The sequence below is a fragment of the Leptidea sinapis genome, chromosome 21, assembly GCF_905404315.1.
Source record: "Leptidea sinapis chromosome 21, ilLepSina1.1, whole genome shotgun sequence".
Classification (NCBI taxonomy): domain Eukaryota; kingdom Metazoa; phylum Arthropoda; class Insecta; order Lepidoptera; family Pieridae; genus Leptidea; species Leptidea sinapis.
In genome coordinates this window covers 12,784,146-12,809,732 of record NC_066285.1, presented here as the reverse complement: position 1 = coordinate 12,809,732, position 25,587 = coordinate 12,784,146, and the positions used below count along the sequence as shown (strand labels likewise).

Below are 25,587 nucleotides of genomic sequence, written 5' to 3'. Positions count from 1 at the left end.
TTGATATTCTTTTCTTATTCAACAACAAAATTATTAATGCAGCTGCTACACGAATGCGTCTTGACAGTTCCTATCGCGACACTCGTAAGCTCTCGTGTGTGTTTACAGTATGTTATATATTATTATTGTGTATTACATTATAGTTATATAATTTAAATATTAATATTGTTTCTGTTCTTTTAATCAATTTTAATAAGAATAATAATTATGAGTTAAGTAAATTGAAACAAAATTGTAAGCAGAGGCATTTAGTAAGTATTGCATAATATGTAGATGAACATTGTTTTGTTATTCGGTAGATTTCTAGTGACAGGTATCGTCATATGCTCGCTTAAATGCCTTTGCTTGTGGCGGGTCGTTCCCTTCCCTAAAATATGGTCGAGGGAGGCGATGGCTGGTCCATGCGTCATGCTCGTGAACGGGTGCTACTCGTGGTGGCTGAATGATCTTGTTACCGGGAGGTCTGCTTTGTGTGTTTTTTTACTATTATCTCCTTTAATATTTTATTTTATGAAATGCTCACATAATGCCTCTATTTATTTACGGTATGTGTGGATTGATGCATCTACTATACTCAATAACTCTAGTGTTTATAAGTATTAATTTACATTTTTTTCTTTTTTTGACTTACTCGTGTAAGCCTTTTAGTTTATGACATTTGAGTATTTTTGTTGCGTCACTTTGCATATATTGTAATGATTTGTAAAACAATTAAAATGTAAATTTTGACTTAAAAGAGTGGCAATGAGTTTCTTGCTACTTCTTCTCATTAGCTCAACCCTTTACGAAGTAGCGGTAAATTCAATAAGAAAAAAATTTATTTTTTGACATTCATAAGTGTCACTTCCATGACCTACATGAATAAAGTGTTTTTGAATTTGAATATGATCCGCGAGCTTCTCGCAAGATATTAGTATTAGTAGAAATAAATTGCAGGAATTAGTACAACATGTAAACACTGTTGCATGAACTCATGCAAGACTTCCGCGAGTTTGCTTGCAGGAAACGCGGCCTTAGAAAGAGTTGTCATCACAACTGTATATTTTTAAAATTAAACCTTAGATTAAAGATTGGTCTCCGCTGCGCTCCAACTAGAGACCGCACACCTAAGAACAATAGCTTATTTATTACGGCAACTATTAGAAGCTTGTGTGCGTGGCATCTTAACTCAATGGCATCTTTAAAATTTTGTACACTTCTTGTTATTTTACATTGAAATTAATAAAACACAAGATACTTACTGATGATATTATGTGATCCCAATTCCCAGTGTATTTCTTATAATATTATTTTTAATAAGTTTAGGTAAACGCAACTCGGCATTTTAGTTACCCGTCGATAAAGCATTAACACTTATAACGTTATTAATACGACTAGTTTAAAGAACATGTAGCAAGGAACAGGTATCAGTGGGTCTCTTCTTTAAAATAAAATTTTACTCACAATAAAATTCATTTATTAAATAGCCGGGGCTGTTGCATTGTCATTATGTTTATGTTAAATAGTAGCTTTTACTATTGTATGGTTGAATGAATTTTTCTTTACTAACAAGATATTTCTATGTGTTGCACTACTATACTTGACTGATTTTAAATGTACAAAAGCAAAATTATTATGAAACAAGACGAAAAAATAATTAGTTTATTCATGACAAAAAAAAACAGTAACACAAAAGTTAACACTTAAAGGTTATCTGATCTATAGGTATCCATAGGCACATGGCATCTCCCATTTTGCTAATATTTACAAATAAATAGGCACTTGATTACTTCTAACAATCTGCAGTCATAAAAATGTATTATAATTTATGTAAAATCCGCAAATAGGCTTTGTAGCTAAAATAAATATAATATATTTATTTACTTATCTAAGTACATTTGCAGCGTAATTATGTAATTACATTAGTTATATAATTCACTAACACTTGTTTTGTATAAACAATAATTGTCGAAATCCAAGCATGTATAAATAAGTCATACCTATTTTGTAAAATAGTGTCTTGGTAAAATCATTTATTCTCAACGAACCATGATTCCATTGTTCTACTTATAAATAGTATAGTTTATCACAATCCTTAATACTGAGTCGCCAAGAGTCTTTAACCCGTATATAATGTGAACCCCGTCAGGTTCTGTTGTCTTTGCCGCCGTTACTTTCTTCCTGTGTTATTTTGGCTTGCAGTTGCATCAACTCTTCCAATAACAGGTCGTTATCAAGAAGCTCTGCGCTGCCAGTTTGCTGAAATTTTACAACACATAATGTTAAATAAGACACCGTTTCATGTGAGCTATTCAACTGATCTTTAACCTTGATAATTAATTGCTTACAATTTATTACAAGCTAGGTTGACTCTGCCAATTCGTGAAAAAGAAATGCGAAAAATACAATATTCTCATTTTTTTTGTAAATTATACCTTATTATATAGGTAGGCGCTACATCATAATATTTTAAGGAAAATGCAAATGTAAGAATAACGAATTGCCGGTAACTTTTATTAATTCTAATCATATTTTTCGATAAAGTCGCCTTTCAGCATAATATACTTGAAATGTCCTTTTTCTGAACTTAAAGTTCCTTTCTTAAAAAAATCTATTCATCGGGCACACCTAACAGTTGCTGTACTGCACCGACTACGGCGTCATTATCAATTTCTGTCCCTTCTAGTCCCAAAGAGTTTGTACCTCATTCTCACCAATGAACACCCCTTGTATTATGTACTGGTATAATGTAGATCTTTTGTGGTATGAGTGGTGTGTACATGTCTGTTGTGGGCGGCCCAGTGCTTATATAAGTGTACTCGAATGACCTCTAAACGAGGCAAAGGAGACTCACTAGTAGGAGCCTCCTTTGCACAGGATGGGTGGTACTAGATTATGGGTACCACAACGGCACCTATTTCTGCTGTGAAGCAGTAATGTGTAAGCATTATTGTGTTTCGGTCTGAAGGTCGCCGTAGCTAGTGAAATTACTGGGCAAATGAGACTTAAAATCTTATGTCTCAAGGTAACGAGCGCAATTGTAGTGCCGCTTAGATTTTTTTTATGAAAATAAGGGACGAGACGAGCAGGACGTTCAACTGATGGTAACTGATACACCTTGCCCATTACAATGCAGTGCCGCTCAGGATTCTTGAAAAACCCTAAAAACTGAGCCAACCGTTCGAGTGACGTATCGTCATAAAATCTTGTATACTTTGTTCAACTCTCAGGTTGTGGCTTCATCTACAGGGGTAGACCCTTTACAGTTGATAACCTGCTCAACCCCAATATTTTTATATTAAGAAATTGACTGGAGCTGTGTTGAAATTCAAAAAAAGGTTTCATTAGCAATGTTTCTAACTGGCCAGTTTTAACATTTACAGTGTTACCCACGTATATAAGTATAAGGGGTATACCTGCTGTGCACTGACTGATCTCGCCATCAGCTTCTGCAGGTACTTGTCCCGGCGGTGTTGGTCGCGCGCGCTCCGGAGACGATTGAACTCGTCGTCGTCATTGAGTCCGTCCGCCTCGTCCACTGCGGGTACAACATGACATGCAGGTACACTTGACAGTGACGTGAGACAATCACATATTGGCCATGTTGCGAGGGCGGCGAAATATTGGAGGCACATAAAATAGCATTACATTAACCGTAAAGGTGTAGCACAGTGTTAATATTAACATAGTAGTATATGTTGAGTTTAAGAGACAGACTTAATTAGAAATATATTTGGTGAGTTACAATGAAGCTATAGGTACAATTATCAAAAAATAATTAACAGTATCAATAAAATAATACAATGTTGTCATATCAAAACACTATTATTCGTACTTATCAAGACTGCTATATTTTATTTTTTTATATTATTCTTATATATTGTTTTTTTTTAATGTTCGAAAAACGTTTATATATTTATGCATAATATTGATGAAATTTCGCTCGTGAACCTATTCACACTGTTAATGAATATATAGTTACGTAAGATCTGGCTGCCGGCCGCGCTGAGCGAGGGCCCCACGTCGCTGTCGAGGCGGGGCCGCTCGCTGCCCACGTCGGGGAACGAGCCCCGCGGGCCCAGCGACAACACGGCGGGGCTCTCGGGGGGCCCCGTCGACTCCACGCGAGACCACTGCGCCGGGGCCGATGACGATAAACGACCGTCTTCTGAAAACAAGCACCGACCTTTTATAAAAATAAGAGACAAAACGAGCAGGCAGCCTGCGAGACGTCACACGGTATTATCTGTCTATAAACAAATACAATCTGGTTTGAATCATAACACATCACAAAAGGCGTAACGCGATAAACCCTCATGTGCCTGTATTTTCAGTTTCAAACACACCATTCAAGCCAAAACCCTTGAGTTTCTGAAACCAAGAATTACGAATTTATGTTTGCACATCGGAATTTATTTTTAGTACCAAAGTACTTACATATACTACTATAAAAATCTGTAGCTTTTGTTTGTCATTATATTTTTGTTGTGAAATTTTGTAATATATAAACGTTTTACAACTGCTTGACTTTTCATGCTCATAAGCATTGCGCAAATAACTTCTATGTATGTGCAGGGTCCACATTCCTGGAAATTCTACTTTTAAACTTTAACAAACACCAAAACAAATAACAATGGTGGAAATTGTCATAATATCGGACAAACAAAGACATGTTGGTCTTTATCTTATACGAAGATTCCGAAATAGATTTATTTCCACGCTAACCAATTAGCGGACACGGCTAGTTTCGTATATAGCTTGAAACACGAATAACTTTCACGTCATGGTATTATGTACTAAAAGTCCAATCTAAAACTCAACGATGTGATACCAAAATACCAAGTCGTTTCGTTTTTGTTAAAAGCCCTCTCAAACGGTTCAAATCGCTCCATGTGAATCTGCCACCAGCACATCAGAGGACTTACCGCAAAAACGAAGAAGTTGGAAGTACTTCTAACAAAAAACTTGTCCTGCGATGTAATAATTATGACAGAGCACTGGCTTAGAAGCTACGAACTAGCGTTGTTACACTAAATAATTTTGACCTAATATCCAGTTATTGCAGACCAACGATCATCTGTGGTGGAAGTTGCAAATACGTCCGCGCCGGTATTAAGGTAATAAATAAACAAGAACACTGTGATCTGTCGCAGGAACAATTATTTGACGTCTGTGCAGTGCATCTTGTTGTAGAAAATATATTAATTGTCGGAATTTATCACTCCAATCTCACTGATGATACCACTTAATTAAAACAATTTGAGAAACTTTTATCAAAAATATGTGACGAAGGCCTAGACGCAATAATAATGGGCGTCATTAATATTAATTTATTAAAAAACTCAAATATTATATTATAGTATAAGCTCATATTATAAAAATAGCTTAGTTTTTTTCTTAAATATAATAGAAGTACTTTAAAATCAATATTCTTTCTTTGTCAAATCTACATTAGCTGCAAATAGTTGGAAGACCACGGCATAGTCAAACCTACTTAGTATATAGGAAATAAATAGATAGCTATCATTAATGGTAATTTCATTATAATTATAATCATCACTACTTGATTCAGCGTCTTTTGGACGACTTCAATACCCACACAGGGAGTGAGACAGGCCTGACGTTATGAACCTATTGCAACCAATATATAAACTAACTTTTTCGTGGTAGTGGTTTAAGGACAACCGGCGGTATCGACTCTTCACTGTCGGAAAACAGTCAAACAGTTCAAGAATTGACGCATTGCTTGAATGACTAATATTAGCATGTCATTAAATAATATCAAAATTACCATTTTATTGTTCCTGGTAACGTTTGGATAAGATAATCGTATTGTTTCGGAAGTTATCAAATAAAAGGGGCGATAAGAGATTTTTTGATAATATAGTGACTATCGCAAACAAAATTCCAAATATGACGAAGTAAAAAGAAATACACTAGACATGGCGTTTGTTATCAATACACAATCATCCGGCTACACTTTGTGTCTCCTTGCTGAACAATCATTGTACTGTTTGACGTCGATATGAAAACGAACCCTAGTAAGGTATGGAGACAAAAACTACGGCGCAAGGATCAATCAAAGTAATGCTTGGAAGAAAAAAAAAACATACTTTAATATGGCTACCTTAAACTCTGGGTTTATTTGATCGAGCCGTATAGACGTTTCAGATAGTTCTATATAAAAAGCAAAATGATAAAGCGAATCCTCATAGCTCTAGAAAAGCTTCACAAGTGATCGGAAAAATGCAACGTGGATATTATCCTGCGTCAGTCATGGTTTGGTGGGGTGCCTCATCAAGGAGTCACAAAACTTTATTTTTGTTAAAAGAAGTGAAGACTGAAGGCTAACGAGCAAGAGACTCGCATGCTGGGAAGTGGCGAGGCAACCGCCCATAGACATCCGTAACGCCAGGGGGCATGAGACAAGCTGCCGACCTTTAAGTGTATAAAGAGACTGTATTAGATTGAGTATGGTGCCACCTGTTAGCAATATGCTTTTAAAAATGAAACTTGGATCTTACAGCAACACTCTGTATCTGGTCACAAGGCACGATCTACAAAAGCTTGGCGAGTAGTCAACGTTCTCGACTTGTAAGAGCACTCATCTAGCCCAGATCTGAACCGCTTGGACTACAAATTATAATCAGTTTCAGAAGACCTGGCTTGCTATAAACGACACGCCAACATCGACTCTAAATCTCTACAGCAAAGTGAATATAATCCTGCTTAAAGGCCTGCATTATAGAAAGTGTGAGAGTGATATTGAAAGAAGAGTGAATGCAGGAAAGATGGTGAATGGAGGTTTGCACACCTTTATGAACAGTGGGAAGGTGTCTAACAAGGCTCGTTTGGCTGTGCATGCCCCCTCATGTTGGTTCCGACACTCATGTACCGAAGTGAAATTTAGGTTTGGCAGAAGAAACATGAAAGCAGAATAAATGCAGTCGAGGTGAGAGCACTAAGAAGTATGATAGGAGTTACACTGAGAGACAGGATATGAAATAGTGAGATAAGGAAACGTTGTGGTCTGAAAGATGTAGTGACAAAAATTGAGAAAGGTATGCTGAGATATGGTATATCTCGACATAGCCAAACCGACCATGTCGAACCGTACCCTAAACCGAAGAGCATGTATGAAAGGAATAATGAAAGTGGACGAAGCAAAACAAGTATGTAACGATCGTAGCAACTGGAATGAACTAGTCTCCGCCTATCCCTATGGGAAAGAGGCGTGATTAAGGTAAGTATGTATTAAAGACATAAGTAGTCATTTCAAATATAAAATCGTTAATAGGCAAAATAAAAAAAAAACGATTCTTAAAACGCAATTTACCCCAATAGTTAATTTTACACGAACATCTGTACATCATAGCTGCTTTTGGATGTTGATTGCTTTTTGGTTAAATCAATCCAGACTTACTGGTCTGTTTGATTTACGTAAAATTTTGTAAATGTTCTATTATTGATCAACTAACATCTATTCTCATTGCCACGGGGGAATCAAGTGACGCCGAGCGCTGCTGGCTCTTCTAGTAACGATTGCATGTTTGACGACTTACAGCAATATTAACGTCACTGGTAGTCACTGTGTGTTAACGAACGTATTGGGTAATTCTTGAGGACATTAAACAGTTTGTAAATGGTCACCGCCCACGCACAATTACAATTGTTTATGTAATATTGTGGTTATTGACCATGGTTCATGATTATTGGAATATAATAACAACTCACAGAACCACAAATTTTTAATTTGCAAAATCACGATGTTGTTGTAATTATTGTTTCTATCAAAATTTCTCTTCTGGTATAATTGAATCAAAGACAGAACTGTATAGATATTATTTGTTTTCAAGCATGTATTACCAGTGGGAGGCTCCTTTGCACAGGATGCCGGCTAGATTATGGGTACCACAACGGCGCCTATCTCTGCCGTGAAGCAATAATGTGTAAACATAATTGTGTTTCGGTCTGAAGGGCGCCGAAGCTAGTGAAATTACTGGGTAAATGAGACTTAACATCTTATGTCTCAAGGTGACGAGCGCAGTTTTAGTGCCGCTCAGAATTTTTGGGTTTTTCAAGAATCCTGAACGGCACTGCATTGTTATGAGCAGGGCGTATCAATTACCATCAGCTGAACGTCCTGCTCGTCTTGTCCCTTATTTTCATAAAAAAAAACATCACACATTGCTAGGCAGGAAGCTGTATCCTAATGGTAGATAAGCCTTATTCGTCATGAATCTGGCTATCATATATCTTCAGCTTTACAAGTTATTGCATCTACCAAAGAGTACCTAGTTGTTTATATTTGTTCAAAGTAAATCATATTTTCCCCAATGAGTCAGAGTGCCAAACGTTTGTCGCAGCAAATATGACGTCCGCGTAGCATCGTACACGTCAATGAACGAAATACAAAGTCTTTGTTTCATCTTAATTACTTCGTAATTTCATTGATGTTTAAATATTTACAAATGAATTTATTTGAAAAGTAATTTTAATTTCATTTAGTAGCCACCTAAACCAATTGTCATGTTGATGCCATGCAGAACGGTTATGTCGGAACGGAAAAAAGGTAATATTCAGAAAATATTAAATTCATTTCATTTCATTAGAGTACTCCTAAGGTCCGTTTAGGTGTTTCTGGTTTCTTTCTATGTACATGTTTAATACATGTTTTCGATATCAAGTAGGTATTTTTTGTCACTTCCTACACAGCCGTGCATAAAGGGGATAAAAAAATATATTTGATCATAGATCACGTATTAATACGGACCTAAGCGGTGAATAATTTAATTTACAATAAAACCTACTTGGTAGTTTTCCTAATTCTATAATTGATATTGCTAATCAACGTGTAAATACACTAATATTCAGGATGTCTATTAGTGTATCTATTCTCTAATTTCTTTGCAATGTTTGATGCTTATCAGCAACAGAGTCCATTGGTCCAATAATACAGGTGTAATTATTTTGAAAAATCATTCGGGTCGATCTCCGTCAAAAATTAAAAAAACTAAATATGCTGTTATTGATTTCTTATAAATGGAGGGCATGACTCTTTGACGACTTTCCTTGTCTTGTAGTTTCCGACTTGGCCTACACCACCCTTCTCAAAAAACCACCCTGTATAGTCGTCGTCTACGGAGACTTCGAATGTCTTAGCGGTGTCACGAGTAATGTAAAAAAAAACTCCTTTCCTCCGTTAAAATAACTGTTTAAATATGCAAGTTTCGACGTCTACCATTTTCAACACATTTTAATTTACTTTTTTGTTTACATACAAGGCTAGGTAATAATGAGACCATTACATTATTTTATATTTATTACAATAAATATTACTTTTCATTTAAAACGTAGACCGTCAATCAGGGTAGGAATCCTACGTTTGTATGGAAGAAAGGCCAACTAGCTCAACCTTGAGGACATCTTTTCCAATAGAATTAGAATATACTTATGTATAGACGACCTGACAGCTCAATAATGCGTGACCAATTTTGATTTGCCAATGTGTGTTAGCTAGTTTAATATTCAAAATACTGAGGAGCTAATGCTAGCGTGGCCGACTGTTTATGATTTGTCTATCAAAATCGGTTACAGAAACAATAGATTCGCTTGCCTTAGAGATGTTCCTCTCCCTTGTTTGTGTATACGCTAGTATATTGTAAGTCTATGCCTTTTTTAATTTGTTAGCTGTTGTTGTCCGGGTACTAAAGAAGTTTTCTTAATCCATTCCGAATCCTATCTTGGACATTATACAACGAATAACTTCCATTTTTCTTATATAACACTTAAGCATTCAATACGACCGTATTTTTATGTGATATGATAAAATAGATATGAGCAAACAATCTGTCCCTGGCTTCATAAACATTGAGGTCGTAAAACATAGACGACATAAGAACATGATAGTTAACTTGTTATTGTACTTGGTAATTAAACATTTCACTATTGAAAGATCTGTATATGTCTGTATTGTAACTGAGAAAAAAAATATGAAATATTAAAAACAAAATAAAATTACACACGTTACACTTATAAGCTAAGCCAAAATGTTTTTAGAATCGTCATCTAATGGTCTGTGCTCGCTGGGCTCTTAGACCACGCTTCTTATTGTAATAGAGTATTGAAAACTTAAATATTGTGGCAAGTTCCCGGTAATATTTAATGTTTGCTTCTTAGTCCGTTCCTAAACTAGAAAACATTTAGGAAGAATATATTATTTATAATACATAATATACAAGATTAGGACTGTATGTGTACTGACTGTCAATAAACGTTTTGATTTTGATTTTTGACCCAAGGTGAATTATATAAAATAGTACAAGGACTTATTAATAGAAAGTATTTACTAAATCATCTTATTACCTATTATATTTAATTATAACACAAATGTAAAAGAATTGTAAGGCAAGATAGCAACACATTGTACATTTCCGTCCAAATGACGAATAATTACGCATTATGTAAACATGGATGAGATAAACATCTGCTAAAGGCCATAGTCAAGATAAAGTTTCCGACAGCTGTAAATTATTCCAAACACCGGTCAAGGACGAGTCGGACAAAAGAGACAAGGGGCTCCGTACCAAAATATAACATCATGAAATTTATAAATAGATACAGCTACCTAGGTTTCTTGTGTTGATTTTTTTTTATTTACATAGCCTACAATTTTCTTTGTTATCGAAGCAATACTAATACTCGCTTTGACAAAATTTGAGCTGTCTAGTTGATTGCAGTTAGTATAACAAGACAAACAGACGTGCTGACAGCGCAGGATTAATGAAGGGACGGAACCCTAAAATGAACTTAAGAATATTATGATCATCATCATCAGCCGGAAGACGTTAACTGCTGGACAAAGGCCTACCCCAATAATTTCCACGACAACCGGTCGTGCGCTACCCTCATCCAACGCACTGGCAACACACACTGGTTGAAAACCTTCGTCTCCAGACACTGTGGTATTTGGGACGAGAATATTTTACAGCTGCCCATCTAAGTTGGATTCGACGAGTGACCTCTTTCGCGAAATTGGAATACGATATCTTGTTAGAATTTTAAAATCAAAAGACACGTAAAAAAGACATGTAGGAACATTCGGAGTCATGATAATTCGTTAACCAACTCTTCCCAGAAGGGCCGCTCGAGAGACGTGGGAGCGGTATTTCCGATACAGCGCGCCCACTCGCACTTATGGCTCTTATGGAATTATTGTATTTGATTACTTAATATTTTCTGTCAATGACTTCGTTCACGTTGAATTCGGATATATTGAACTTCCTCGGGAACTCTTTAATTTATTTTACGCAAAAATAAAATGTGTAATGTGTGTGTATTTCACGATCTCCTTACCAGTCAACGCAGGAGTACAAATGAAGGACATCTAAGCTAAAGCCTCTAAGGTTTTATGTTTAGTCAGTTTGAGACTTGAGTGACCTTTCACATTTACATATATAAAAAGGCATAAAAGGCGTTTATTTTCTGAAAATTGATTCTTTTAGAATTCTTTTTGATGTCATTTCTAACATACTAGACACTACTACCGCTTCGAAAACAAATGGCGCTGTGAGAGAGAAGAAGCGGCGCAAGAAACTCTTTTACTTACTATTATTTATAACTTTACTAAATATAACACTAGTTGTAAAGTTGTGCTAAATAGTTGAAAAAATGTATTTTAATTTAAGTCAGCAATCAGTTTTTCCTCGCTCCGGGAGTACCTCGTTCTCTTCGACGTATAGTCCTCTTGATCATTATTATTATTATTAATGAATAGAGAGTTATAGAACAGTTATATAAGCTTGTGACTTACTTGTATGGTTAGTGTTTCGTGTCGGCACGTTGACCGGCTCACTGGGTGTAGGAGGGCCCTGTGCGAACAGACTCATGGCCGTCGGTCTGAAACGATACAATATACATTATAGTTTACAACGAGTTCGTCAAAATGATACCAGTGGGACGTTCCTTTGCACAAGAAGCCGGCTAGATTAGTAGCCGGGTACCACAACGGCGCCTATTTCTGCCGTGAAGCAGTAATGTGTGGTCTGAAGAGCACCGTAACTAGTGAAATTACTGGGCAAGTAAGACTTAACATCTTATGTCTCAAGATGACGAGCGCAATTGTGGTGCCGCTCAGAACTTTTGGGTTTATCAAGAATCCTGAGCGGCACTGCATTGTATTTGGTAGGACGTATCAATTAACAACAATTACTGAACATCCTGCTCGTCTCGTCCCTTATTTTCATAAAAAAAACACAACCATTCAATCTCATCCAGTTTCACCGTATGAGTATCCAAGACGTACATTTTTCGGATATAGAAAACACATTGACACGTGGTGGGAATCGTACCGCCGCCCCGCGGATGAGAGGCAGTAGCAACGGCTTTAGGGCCACGGAGGAACTTTATGTACAATGGACTAACTATATTTCAAGGCATATTGTACAAAATGTATACAATTTTATAACAAAGTTGTGAAAAACGTGTCATTAAAAATGGCGACGCTGTAATCTTACTACTCAACAGCAAAATACCTAAACGATCGGACAGCCTGGTACGAATAGATTATGATCATCTAATAGCAATATCAATGACACAGTACAAAATTATAGAAATTCAAATATCTTTATTCAAACTAGGATGTGACATCACTTATTGAAGGCCAAAAACTATCACCTATTCCAAAAAGAATGCCTCAGACCTGAGAAGAACATGGCGGGCGCAACAAACTCAGCGGGCTCTTTTTTTATAAAAAAATATGTTTACAAAGTAATATCGTACAATAATTTTGCTTATTATTTAATATCCTGAGGGCGGTCACTCCATTCCCAATATGTGGTATCATTAAGAAAGTCATTTATGTTATAGTAACCATTACCACACAAACGTTTTTTAACAATTCTTTTCAATTTCGTTATACATGTGTTTTGAACATTTTCTGCCTCATCATCGCCCCACAAAGGACTTACTTTGACTTAGCCGAGTAGTAGGCATTTTAAGTTAATATTTGTTCCTGATGTTAATTAACAAGGTTAAGGTTATGACAGTTTCTAGCAAATTCGCTTATGTGTCTATGTACATACATAACAATATCACGAATATATTGAGAGGCAACAGTCAAGATGTTAATTTCGTTAAGTTTTCCTCTCAATTATTTTTTAGGACCTAAGTTATAAGTTTTTTTTAAAAGCACATAATACAGAATACTGGGAGAGTATCCTGCGTCGTTTGTTCACCATCAGCGCGCCATGTTCCGAAGCGTACAAAATATAACCTTTATTTTTTGTGTAACACTAGGACGAGCCATTTTTAATTTTACACACATCTTGATCAATATGAAAAACAACATAAATTAATAGGTACGTCGTTGTTTACAATAATGAATGTTATTTGAAACGTTAGTAACATGATTTATTTAAAAGGCGACACCGAAGGCTTTCTTATACATATAGTGTATAGTGAATCACTCGCTTCATTATTATTCTCTGCACTGGAGTTACTCCATATTACGGCTATTATGTGATCTATGGTGTCTACCGATGAGGAAGCACGTGGTAGGAAGGAGGCTGTACATATTATTCAAAATAGGATATGAAATCATTTATTGAACGTCACAAACTACCCACTGTATATTTACATAATATATAACTGAACATTTACATAGTTTATTTGGTAAAGTATAAATTATTTATTAAAACTAACGTTTCATTGTCTTTCAATTACAACGTTATCAGGAGTGACTGACGTTAATAGGAGCTAAAAAGGTAATTGTCACGGTTGTTAATAAATCGATAGTTTTCTAGAGACAAGACTTCACAAAAATCGGTCATAAAATTTGCCTTCAGTTTTATTTGTGTAATAATTAATCCCAGAAGTGGGGGTATTTATACTTAAAAAAAAAACAAATTGTTTAGATTCTGACTGACAATAAGTGATACAAATATCAAACATTGAAACAAAATATTTAAAATCAAATGACGGGCGCAGCATGATATTATCGATGTCGATTATAGTACACTATGCCTTCGTCGTAACGAATCAAATTACATTGTTGCTGTTTTTAGCGGGTGACAAGGCTGGCAATTATGACGTCATCCATTTTCATAATAAAATCCTTCTGTCTATAGGAATGTAAGAGAGAAACGCCACAGATGACATTACATCAGGTTGAAATTGTTTTGGGTCAGAAGTCTAAAACCAATAGTGTATTATTAAGCATATAAGTGTACCAATAGGAAGGTAAAACAACAATTAGAGATTGCTCACATGCGGGTCAATGTCACTGCATGAACGCACGAAAATTAGCACCAATTAGCGAGATGATCGTGTATCATATATGTTGATATATAACCGAACATACTGATAACAACACAATTTAAATTTACAGCTCCATAAAACTATTATCTTGGAGTGTTCATAGCATTGTATAATCATATACACTAAACATATTATTTAAAAAGATACCAACTGAGTATGTACATTGTGCAAATAACTTGTATGATATTGATGATATTTTCAGAACTGTTTAACAATATACACAAAATCATGATGTCTTATATCCGTTAGACAACAATGGTGGCAATTTACACCGTTGTTTTGGTGTTTAAATAGCATGTTGTAGGTCGGATTCAATAATTACCTGCGTAAAAACATTAAGTTGGAACAAAGGCTATATTGTATGTACCTCTTTAATCTCCAATAACACTTTGAATTTATAAATTAAAGTCGAAAAATAATTCTAAAATGTATTATACAATTGGATTGTAACGTCATCAATAAATAAATTGCCATGGGAATTTTGTTGATAATTTCAAAGCACGCAATATCCTTCGCCTATGTTTATAAACATGTATGGTTTCATTGATAGATTACTTTTTTTGTAGAATTCGTAAATCTATAGCTTGTATACTTAGTCTGGCCATAAATACTGTTACCATTAAAAATAAACAAAATATTACATTTGAATTTGAAATCAGTCATTTTATATGATTGCTCATTGAATTTTCTCATTTTGGCGCCAATATATTGTACAATATTTTGGGATATTAAAATGGAGTGGGATAAAGAGAACCGAATCGCTATGATTGCATTACACAAGATAGGTATGGAGCCAAATACAATTTTTAAAATTCTCCATACGCTTGGTACCTATTAAGTAAAATTTTTGTGTACGGGCTATTAATAGGTACAATGAGACCTCATCTGTTTGTGACAGAAAAATATCTGGCCGCCCACATAGTATTCGTACGAAAAAGGTGGTCAAAGCAGTAAGGGAAAAATTCGAAGAAATCCTGACCGAAAGCAAAAGATTTTATCTCGGGAGAGAGCACCTAGAATCATGTCGCGTATTTTAAAAGATGACTTAGGACTTGCAGCCTATAAGAGACGTACTAGATATTTGTTAACTGATAATTTAAAAAGGAATAGGGTGGTAAAATCGAAACAACTACTGAAGCGGTACGCAAAGGGAGGTCACAGAAAATTTTTGTTTACGAATGAGAAATTTGTTACAAACAAAATGACCGTATTTATGCTCAAAGCTTCCCAATTTATAGTGGACCGAGTGGAACGTGGTCACTATCCAACTTCAGTGATGGTTTGGGGGGGTATTTGCTATGAAGGAGTGACTGAGCCATACTTTTGTGGAAAAAGTATCAAAACATCGGAAGAAGTGTATCAAGATATCATTCTTGAGAAGGTAGTGAAGCCCATTAACAACACCATGTTCAATAACCAAGAATGGTCCTTCCAGCATGACTCGGCGCCGGGTCATAAAGCTCGGTCTACGTTGTCTTGGTTGGAAACGAACGTTTCGGACTTCATCAGAGCTGAAGACTGGCCGTCGACTAGCCCGATCTTAATCCGCTGTATTATGATTTATGGTCAGTTTTAGATAGTTTAGTGTAGGCTTGCTCTAAACGCCATGATAATTTGGAGTCACTAAAACAATCCGTACGATTGGCAGTGAAGAATTTTCCCATGGAAACAGTGCGTGATTCTATTGATAAGTGCCCTCAACGTTTAAAAGACTATTGCAGCCAATGGAGACCACTTCGAATAAGCTTTTTATATTTTAAATCGTTTTATATTTATGTATTAAACTAACACACTGTAAAAGTAATAAATGTTATTTGCAATAGAAATAAGAAAAAATTACCTTAGGGATAAAAGCGTATGTTTTTTTAGTTTAAATAAAAAATAAAGTTTGCGACCTCGATGTTGGATTAAGATAAAATTTAAATGCAAAAGTTTAAAATTTTGTTTTTTTTTTCTTTGTTTCAGTATTTATGGCAAGACTAATCTATATAACAATACAACGAAAGTAAACCCCACTCGCAAATATAAACTACGTAAAGTGCTAATTGCACAAATTGTTGGATCGGCGGCAGTCGGCAGGACATAGATATATCATGTGACCACCTAACAAGTGAGCTCCATACAAAAATAATGTAATGGGACTAGAGGGACTATGGGACTAAGATAAGGTCATTATAATTATAAAATATTTGTAGGTAATGAAGTAAAGCGTAACTACTTACACACTAATACAATGAGAATGCATCTACATCTATTAGAGTCAAGGCCACTTAGATATTATGATTTACAATTATTACTTCAACACCAATGAATAGAAATAACTTGATCTTCTTCCTGTGGTTGTATTTATAAAGTAAAGTATGCATTTATTCATGACAAAAAAAAATTATATACATAGTAAAATTTTTAAATTAAAAATTGGATGTCATGAAAAGGACACCCACTCAGCATTTTTGGAATTGAAATGAGGATCACCCCAATTGCAACAATGATTTTCAGTAGGTACCTACCAAGTCGATCTCTTGACAACAGCTGTAGACAACACGATTCCTTTTGTTAAAATATATATATATATATATATGTCTAAAAATAGTAGAAAAAGAGAAGAAACTTAAAAGATTGAGTTCTAATGGGAGTTTTAAAAGTTTTATTGTTAATTATATTAAATAGGACATATTTTCTTTTTAATTATTATTGAAGCTGTTTATTTCCTGATTATTATTATTTTTACGCCTCTGAACACTTTTGTTTCTGTAATAGAAATGATTTCAGTATGCGTTTAAAAGAGAACAAGCTTTTTTGATCTTTAATAGGTGGCGGCAAATCATTCCAGCATTTGGAGGCGTTGTATTTAAAGCTACCTCTAAATGCTGCGGTACCGTGTAGAGGCACTTCGAGGAGAATCTTGCCGTGACGCGTCTGATAACTCTCATTTAAGTTCGCCAACCACTTAAGCCTTTTATATGTATAGGTAAAATGGTATTCTATATTTAACAACCCTCAAAAGTAACGAGGCAAAATGTAGCTGCCTACGAAACTCCATCTGAATTATGTTGTTGGTGTTCAAAAAGGGTGTTATGTGTGCGCGGTAAGGAACATCATAACATAATCTTGTGCAAGCATTTTGTACCCTTTGTATAACTTTTTTTGTAGACACCAACCTGTAGATTGCGCTTAGCTATTTTCTACTTCTGTAAAGTAACTTTAACCTACAAAAAATATTTTTGGCGACACCAAGAATATGGTTTTGAAATTGCAAGGATATACTTTATCTTAATAAATCTCGATATTCCGTACCGACTTGAACATTCATTAGCATTTTAATTGAAATAATTTATGACACTTTCAACGCTCGGCAATCACTTGGCGTTACGAACAGTTTCCATCATTATCGTGAATGTAAAAACGACTTCATTTACATCACAAATGTAAAAAATATACATTTGAGCGAAGGCGGTACTTATCTACGTAGATGATTTCGGCAAGCACGTGACTATGTCGAGTAATCAACATAAAATGTGTAAACACATTTTATGTTGATTACTTTGACTAACAATAATGAAACCAAGTACTTAATTTTTGGATATTACACCGCATGACATTTCAAATTCAAATATTTTTATTATAAATAGGATATAAAATCATTTATTTAAAGTCGAAATCTACCCCCCATTCCAAAAGTTATGCCACAGGCCTGAGTAGAACGGGAGCAACAAACTCAGCGGGCTTTTTTTTATATAAAAACATGGGTCACAATGTAAAATCGTACAATAAAATTTATTATTTAAAAGCCTGTGGGCGGTCCCTTAATTCCCAATCAGTGGTATCATTAAGACAGTCATTTATGTTATAGTAACCTTTGCCACACAAACGTTTTTTAACAATTCTTTTGAATTTCGTAATACATTTGTCTTGAACATTATCTGGGATCTTGTTGTAAAAGCATATACAACGCCCCACAAATGTGCTTATGTGCCTATGTACATTCATAACATTATCAAAAATATATTCAGAGGCGACAGTTTTATACATATTACTATAAACCTATTTTTAGTTGAATTTGTAATACGAAATGTATAATATGACATCTGCATTTATCACTAAATCACTATAATGCGAATGAGAATACCTCAGGGATCAATTCTATGTCCTATTAAATTCCTTGTGAGTAATAACGATTTATTCGGTGTTGTTGATACACACCTGGTCTCCGGTCGTTTCCCCATGCTGGTGATAGTGGCCTGTTCGTCGACCTCTTCAATGACATCGTTCGCTATCTTCATGCTCCCAGTCATGGCTGCCACCGGCTTGTTCAACGTCGGGTTGCTAGCGGACACCATGAATCTTGATCCTTGTACAATTGAAACATAATATACATTCTCTTTTTTGAACGGTAAAGTAAATTATAATAAATTCTCTTAAAATACGGTAGACATATTCGTAAACGCGACATACAGAAAGACTACATTACTTTTGATTATTTTTAAGACACTTAAAATATATAAAAACAATTGGATATCTTTTTACCATTAGATTATCTGATTGTGACAATGTCATTGCATGTACAATTCGTTTGTAATATTTTATTCATAATAGTTCTAATAACTACAACCTATTTCTTTGTGAAATCCTGTACATTAAGATTATAATATGACAAGGTTTTCCTTAAATACAGGGTGAATGATTCCAGCTAGGTTGACCAACAAGGATATAATATTACAATATTCTCATTACATAATGATTATTTTTTGTTATATCAAAGCAAATGTAATAGTTTTATGCTAGTTTTCTGTCCATACTTGCTTAATCAGTGTCTCATACTAATTACATTTTGAGAGTTTTGGTAAAATGTTTAGCATATCTATACCTTTAGAATTGGTTTGTGGTAAGCACTACGTCATCAAGGGCCAATAACTCCTTTGTAAATATTTCGTAGATTTGATACCAGGTTTAAAGTATTACTCAAAATAAAATACAATACTAACCGCCATCAGTTTGCGACGGCACATTATTCGCTCTCTGGTCTTCTTTAGAGAAGAGCCTCTTCAACATAGAAGTGACTGAGTTGTTCCTCGTCATCGGCTGCAGCGAGGCCATAGAGTTACTAGAGCCCATAGAGTTCCGCTCGTCACGCTTCCCGCGCTTACTGCCCCTCGACACGATGAAATGTATTCCAGATTGTGCGTCGTCGTTCATTTGTAATTGCTGTTTATAAAGCGTTCATTAGAGAATTAACTACGTATTGGAGTGACGTCACAAGGACGGAGAAGGAGCGTAGCTTAACTATAGCGTGCGATAGAGTAGTGCGTTGGATATAGCACAGGTAATAACTGAAGTCACTGATTGTTATAGAAAAAAAAGTGTGTGTGTACTTATGTATGCACGCATGAAGTTTTACTTCTTTGGCCTAACGAAGCAAAAATCATTAAAATGATTTATGCCTCGTGCTATTCTATATTTTAAGAAAGAACAATTTTGTAAAAATCTTGAAAAGATGGCTTTGACAATTCATTATTAAATAATGAATACGGCTGTATGGGCTTGAACCCTTTGCCTGTCCTAATAATGGACGAAGAAACCAAAAAAAAAATAACGAATGTCGCAAACGTCAGAAAATTTTAGGAACCAATTTCAACCTGTTACTTTTGCGTTACACTGTTAAATTTCACTCTCATTATTTTTTCATATCAATCCTAAAAAAGTATAACTTCAAAAATGTTAATAGAAAATATTTAAACTTGGTGTTGTTGTATTATAAATTAAAATTCAGGCTCGCTTGATGCTCTTTGGTATTGATTCTTACTCTTCAGTTGTAACCAATGAGGTAAATTCACATAGGTACCTAAAACTGTTACTAAACTGTAAGTTACGTTTTCCAAATTTAAGACGTAAAACTCTAAAAGTACTTATGCTTATAAATATAAAAGTCATTTATTTAAAATCCCTTGAAGTCATTATATGCAGAGATCACGTCCTCCGATAAAGAAATAATTACGATTTTTGTAGTCAATTTTCACTTTACATTAACATTTAGAATTTCAGTCGATGAAGTGCATTAACATATTATAATATAATGTGGTTCTTTAAAAGAACGTTAATGTAACCTGTAGGTTACAACATTTTCTGAATATTATTGGAAAAGTTAGACAGACATTCTGGATTTTAACAAAAACCACATCATGGCATGTAGAATCTAGATCTAAACAAATATTATTCGAATGTAGATCGGCATCGATCTTAATACTAATTCATCCACTCATAAATATCTGCACCATCTAAGCATTAGTGTTAATTCCTGGCTGATATATTAATTAAAATATATACATATTTAACTAATAGCTGGTTAGCGTTACGGTTACACAAGAAAAAAAATAGTTTTAGAAGGTATAGTTAGTTTGTACGGTAAAACTGAAGCTAAGTATTAGATTAGCAGAAGAAAGTAGCACATTAAACACAGCTCTCAATAGGTTATGAGACATCTAAATAATAAATAACATGTAATTCATAATAATCTATTAGTTATCTTTACTTGGTACTTCATTCCAAACACGCAACAATTTAAACAAAATGATTTAATCATTTTCTAAGAAATCGCGATAAATGATTTGTACTCGTAACAAACGAATGAACATCTCACAATCTGTAATGACCTAATTCGTTAGTGCGTCTTTCAGCGAAGTGAAGTAATTAAAATTGTTCATGAAAGTGATACGTTAATAATTTTTAAATATGGTATAACTGACGCGTGTGGCCAAATTTAAGAGTCTTACTCGACTCCCAATAATATTATGTGTCTAATGCGAGCGAGACCACACTATCGGTATTACGCGTTCCCTAACATATTATGCTACATTATTATAATTAAAATTATGGCAATAAGTATAACATCTACCATTTTTAAACCGTTGCGTGTGAAGGACTACTCCTTGTTTGTTAATGACGCGATGATAACCTTCTACCTAAATAACTTTATATTAGTAATAAATATTTTTTACAAATATGAAAATTCTACAAGTCTATTTTGTTACTTTGTGTTAGTTATTATTGACCTAAAAGGGCTGCCAAGTTAATTTTTTTTTATTAACATTCCCACAATAAACAATTATCTATATACCTATATATATATATATATATATATATATATATATCTTTTTTAATTCCAATTTATCTTAAAGCTCACAATACAGCTTCTCGTAGGGGATTGGAAACATTGTAGAATTAAGGAAAAATTGGAATAAAATTAATATGAAGTAAAATACTGCATATTTTAAGAGTTTTTGCCAAGCGCAGCTTTCAATTTATAAATGTACGTAACCGTCAGTAATAAAGAGTACTTGCTGGCATCAATTAATCTGGCTATGACGGTAGGTATATTATATATATTGGATATAATATATTCTGTGACACACCGCAACCGCAAACAAACATCTAATAACGACAAACACTAAGTAGAAAATAGAATAATGTAACTGGCAACCCTCGCCTGAACACCGACACACTGCAAAGCTCCACATTCCGAGCGGCAGCATGCTTAGTACTGTACGGATCTAACCTCGGGCGGGGCGAACTTGTAACTCACGGTGTTAGAGGGGACCATTTCGTCGATCTTCACGGAGGAGGGGTTCACAGTCACCATGCTGCGCTGTCGCGGAGGAACGGCGACCCTCGCGGTAGATGGCTCCGGGTGCTCCTCACGCTGGTTCTCTGTCGCGATCGTGTAAGGCAACTCCGAGGGGAATACTTCGTCCCAGTATTGATCCTTGATCAGCTCTGGATGTTCATGGTGCATCTCGTCCACTATCATGTATGATACCTGTGCAGGATATGGATGAGTAATCTACATTTGTGTCTGGCCATGTTAATTATTTCAAGTTTCTGGGCTCTTCTAGGGCTGGTTATTTTTTTTTTTGCAAATAAATAAACATACCAAGATTTATGAGCAGTATACGTACGTATAGGTTACAGGTAACATCCACTGAGTTAAAACCAGTGGAGGCGGAATCTAAATAGGCGTGGGTTCGAATCCCGCATCATCCATAAATTTTAGTATACTTAAACCAAATTTTGTATTTATAATTCCATTTGTAAAGGACGTCACTTAAAAATTTGTTATGTTTTTAAAGTGATAACCCTTACTTCTAGGATTGATACACACATAAAATTTGAAAACAAAATTTTATGAACGATGCGGGACTCGAACCCACGACCTCTGGCGTTCCGTGCCAGTGCTCTGCCAACTGAGCTAACCGTTCGAGTGACGTATCGTCATAAAATCTTGTATGCTTTGTTCAAATCTCAGGTTGTGACTTGATGGTGTAACTAATTTGTTCATGGTGTAATTTATTAATCGTCTGACCTGCAAATTTCTGTCAATAAGCCAATTAACTTCAAAATCGTCGTCATCTTCGCCAAAAGGGTTTATCAGAGACTCTGCTACCTTGAGCCATCCCATGTAGAAGAAGAACTCCAGAGTGGTAAAGACAGGAAAATAGAGATCTATATTACTGATGTAGACCGACTCTGTGTGCGCATTCAGTTTGTTTTCGACCCACTGACCACCCAGCGCGGATGTGATGAAGTACGAGTAGACAGCTATCGTCACTACCTAAAAAGACACGTTATCTTTACTGGCGGTGATCAGGTGAGCTGTGTGTCACAAAAGTGTAAATAATAATTGCCGCTATTCTCCCAAATTTTCCAGCTACAAAATAGTGTACCTAGTTAAGTGCTTTGATAGGTCAATATTTTTGTAATGCGCTCGCTATTGCGGGTGTAAAAGAGTCGTCTAACCATTATAATTTAATTTGAAATTCTTTATTTGGTACTATGGCACACTTACATATCATTATAATACAGTCAGATTTCAAATTTACGTGCGTGCATTGAGTGCAAAAATTTACTTGTCGCACGCAAATTTCGAATTTTTCGGAAATAATACATAAATCATCGCATTTGTAATACAAATAGTATATGCAACAAGTGCGACAACTTGTCGCTATACATACATATAATATACTATTAAGCTGTCTCGCTATAACCAGGTTTTAATCGTTTTAGAATAAAATGCAGATAAATTTTGTTTTCTTCCGGCTATCCGTACTTTTTTCTAGGAAATTTTCTCCCCTTTTTGAAGCCTTTTTTGAGATTTCAATAATCTCTATTATTTGTATTTATTGTATGATTAGATGTATTTTATCTTAATTTGTTTGAATGATGCAATTTTTTCAAGCGTAACTGATTTCAGTAATTATCTGAATGCTATTCCGAAAATGACACCTGGTTCATATTTTTCGAGACAGCTAACAAAATTTGATCGAAAAGTACTAAATAATCAGGCTAAAATAAGATTTAGCATAGCCTGTACAATGGTTATCAGCACGATGTATTTGATGCAATTTACAACATATATAGATGTCATATACACAGTAGTCAGTATCACCAAGCATGCTTTACCAGTGGGAGGCTCCTTTGCACAGGAAGCCGGCTAGATTATGGGTACCACAACGGCGCCTATTTCTGCCGTGAAGCAGTTATGTGTAAACATTACTGTGTTTCGGTCTGGAGGGCACCGTAGCTAGTGAAACTACTGGGCAAATGAGACTTAACATCTTATGTCTCAAGGTGAAGAGCGCAATTGTGGTGTTGCTCAGAATTTTTGGGTTTTTCAAGAATCCTGATCGGCACCGCAGTGTGATGGGTAGGGTGTATCAATTACCATCGGCTGAACGTCCTGCTCGTCTCGTCCCTTATTTTCATAAAGAAAAAAAAATGGGTGAACATTGTTATTTGTGACCTGGGTGGGATCTGAGCATATCGTGGTTTTCCATGTACATCAGGTTGTAAACACGGCGGAAGGAAGTTATTTAAACGTTTTGTTGTACCTGGGAGAAAGTCCACGCGTATAGCGTGAAACGAATAATACATTCACTGGCGGTTTATTATTCCTTTGAGTACGAGTGAGGTGCGCGTAACATAGCATTATCACACGTATTTAACTAAGTTTAATTTACAAACTTTTTAAATTATTTCCTCATTTGATTAAACAATGATTGAATAAAATCGAATATCGTAATAAAACTTCTTTGCCCAACAACTTGATCAATTGAGGAACCACAGATGAAGGCACAATTTTATAACAACGAAACGAAACGAGCACTCGCTTTGGCTGTGTTAACAACACATCTCCCACACTCATTCTCTATAATAACCCCCTCACGACGGTCTATATCCACCTCAGAATATTACTGCACTGCGTAGATATACTTATATAACTAGACAGGTCGGTAACCCCTTCAAGTCCGCATATTACAATTACTTTTAATATATTAAAACGCGATACCTACGTAGTGCGTGATAATGACTGAATCGTTATGGGTTTTTCACACGCGTGAAGCATTCTGAATAATTATATAACGTGGTATATCACAGGCAAATAGTTTCCTCCTTACCTGTGTGTACACAAGCGGTACACTTATAGTGTCGTAGCTGAGCAGTAAGCCCGCCTGTCCTCTAAACTTATTTAATTCATCTATGATCGTCTTCACAGCGAAGTCGTCCCTTATCCGGCCCTCCTTGCGGGCTCTCGTCACTATACTTGTAGCCCAGACTATTGGCAACCTGGAAGCATTGGTTTAGTTCGGATCTGGATGACTGCACCGAGCAGAACATTGAGGCAGCAATATAAAGCGAGTGCGTACTTGACATGTTAGTCACACGTGTGTCCACCGAGTGCCGCAAGCCATTGCCACAAAGGTTAGTGACGCGACACTTACTCTTGGCAAAATTCAGCATTAATAACTTACGGTATTAGAAATATTTCATACCAATGCTTAGACGGTTTAGGGAATTTTTTATTAAGGTGTTCTAATATAGTTTTTTCATTGTCTATCAATAAACCTGCCTCGACCAGATTGTCGAGCGTCGGGAAACGTTTCTTAACTCTCGGAGATATCATAGTCAGTACCATCGTCAAACACAAGCACACGTATCGGAGTATGGTACGACGCATTAGCCGTCCTCTCTCGTCCTGCGAAAAGGTCGATAATTAGTATGAGCCAAGCTGAAAATAGAACATTATAATATACAATACTATATTATACTAATTTGACAAACTCGATGTTCATGAGCAATTTGTGTGCGGTGTTGTAGGTATATATATGTCACGGGGAAATGATAATAACAGAGATTTGGTCAATTCCCTGAGTGATTTGATCAAATCACGGAGTATGTTTAAAGAACAACACGATTTTATCATTTCTCTAAACAAATGTGATGATTTGATCAAATGCCAGG

At 35.4% G+C, this 25,587-nt stretch overlaps 1 protein-coding gene across 1 annotated transcript; it reads right to left on the bottom strand.

Moving 5' to 3' along the window:
* Window positions 1–1,433: 1,433 nt before the first annotated feature.
* Window positions 1,434–24,920, bottom strand: LOC126970602 (uncharacterized). The gene is made up of 9 exons (XM_050816614.1): window positions 24,744–24,920; window positions 22,652–22,900; window positions 21,848–22,108; window positions 19,281–19,500; window positions 18,499–18,646; window positions 11,792–11,877; window positions 3,962–4,147; window positions 3,396–3,517; window positions 1,434–2,238 (listed from the first exon to the last, which is right to left on the bottom strand). Exons 2-9 carry the CDS (start codon window positions 22,745–22,747, stop codon window positions 2,125–2,127), a joined length of 1,233 nt encoding a protein of 410 aa, XP_050672571.1. The 5' UTR covers window positions 22,748–22,900; window positions 24,744–24,920; the 3' UTR covers window positions 1,434–2,124.
* Window positions 24,921–25,587: the final 667 nt, after the last annotated feature.

What these genes read in the sequence shown, in the direction of transcription:
- LOC126970602 (XM_050816614.1), bottom strand. Translation starts at nt 22,747, where the DNA reads ATGGGATGGCTCAAGGTAGCAGAGTCTCTGATAAACCCTTTTGGCGAA. An exon ending in GGCCGGCAGCCAGATCTTAC is followed by an intron (nt 3,518 to 3,961) that starts GTAACTATATAT and finishes TTGTACCCGCAG; the next exon opens with TGGACGAGGCGGACGGACTC. An exon ending in GATCAGTCAGTGCACAGCAG is followed by an intron (nt 2,239 to 3,395) that starts GTATACCCCTTA and finishes GTAAAATTTCAG; the next exon opens with CAAACTGGCAGCGCAGAGCT.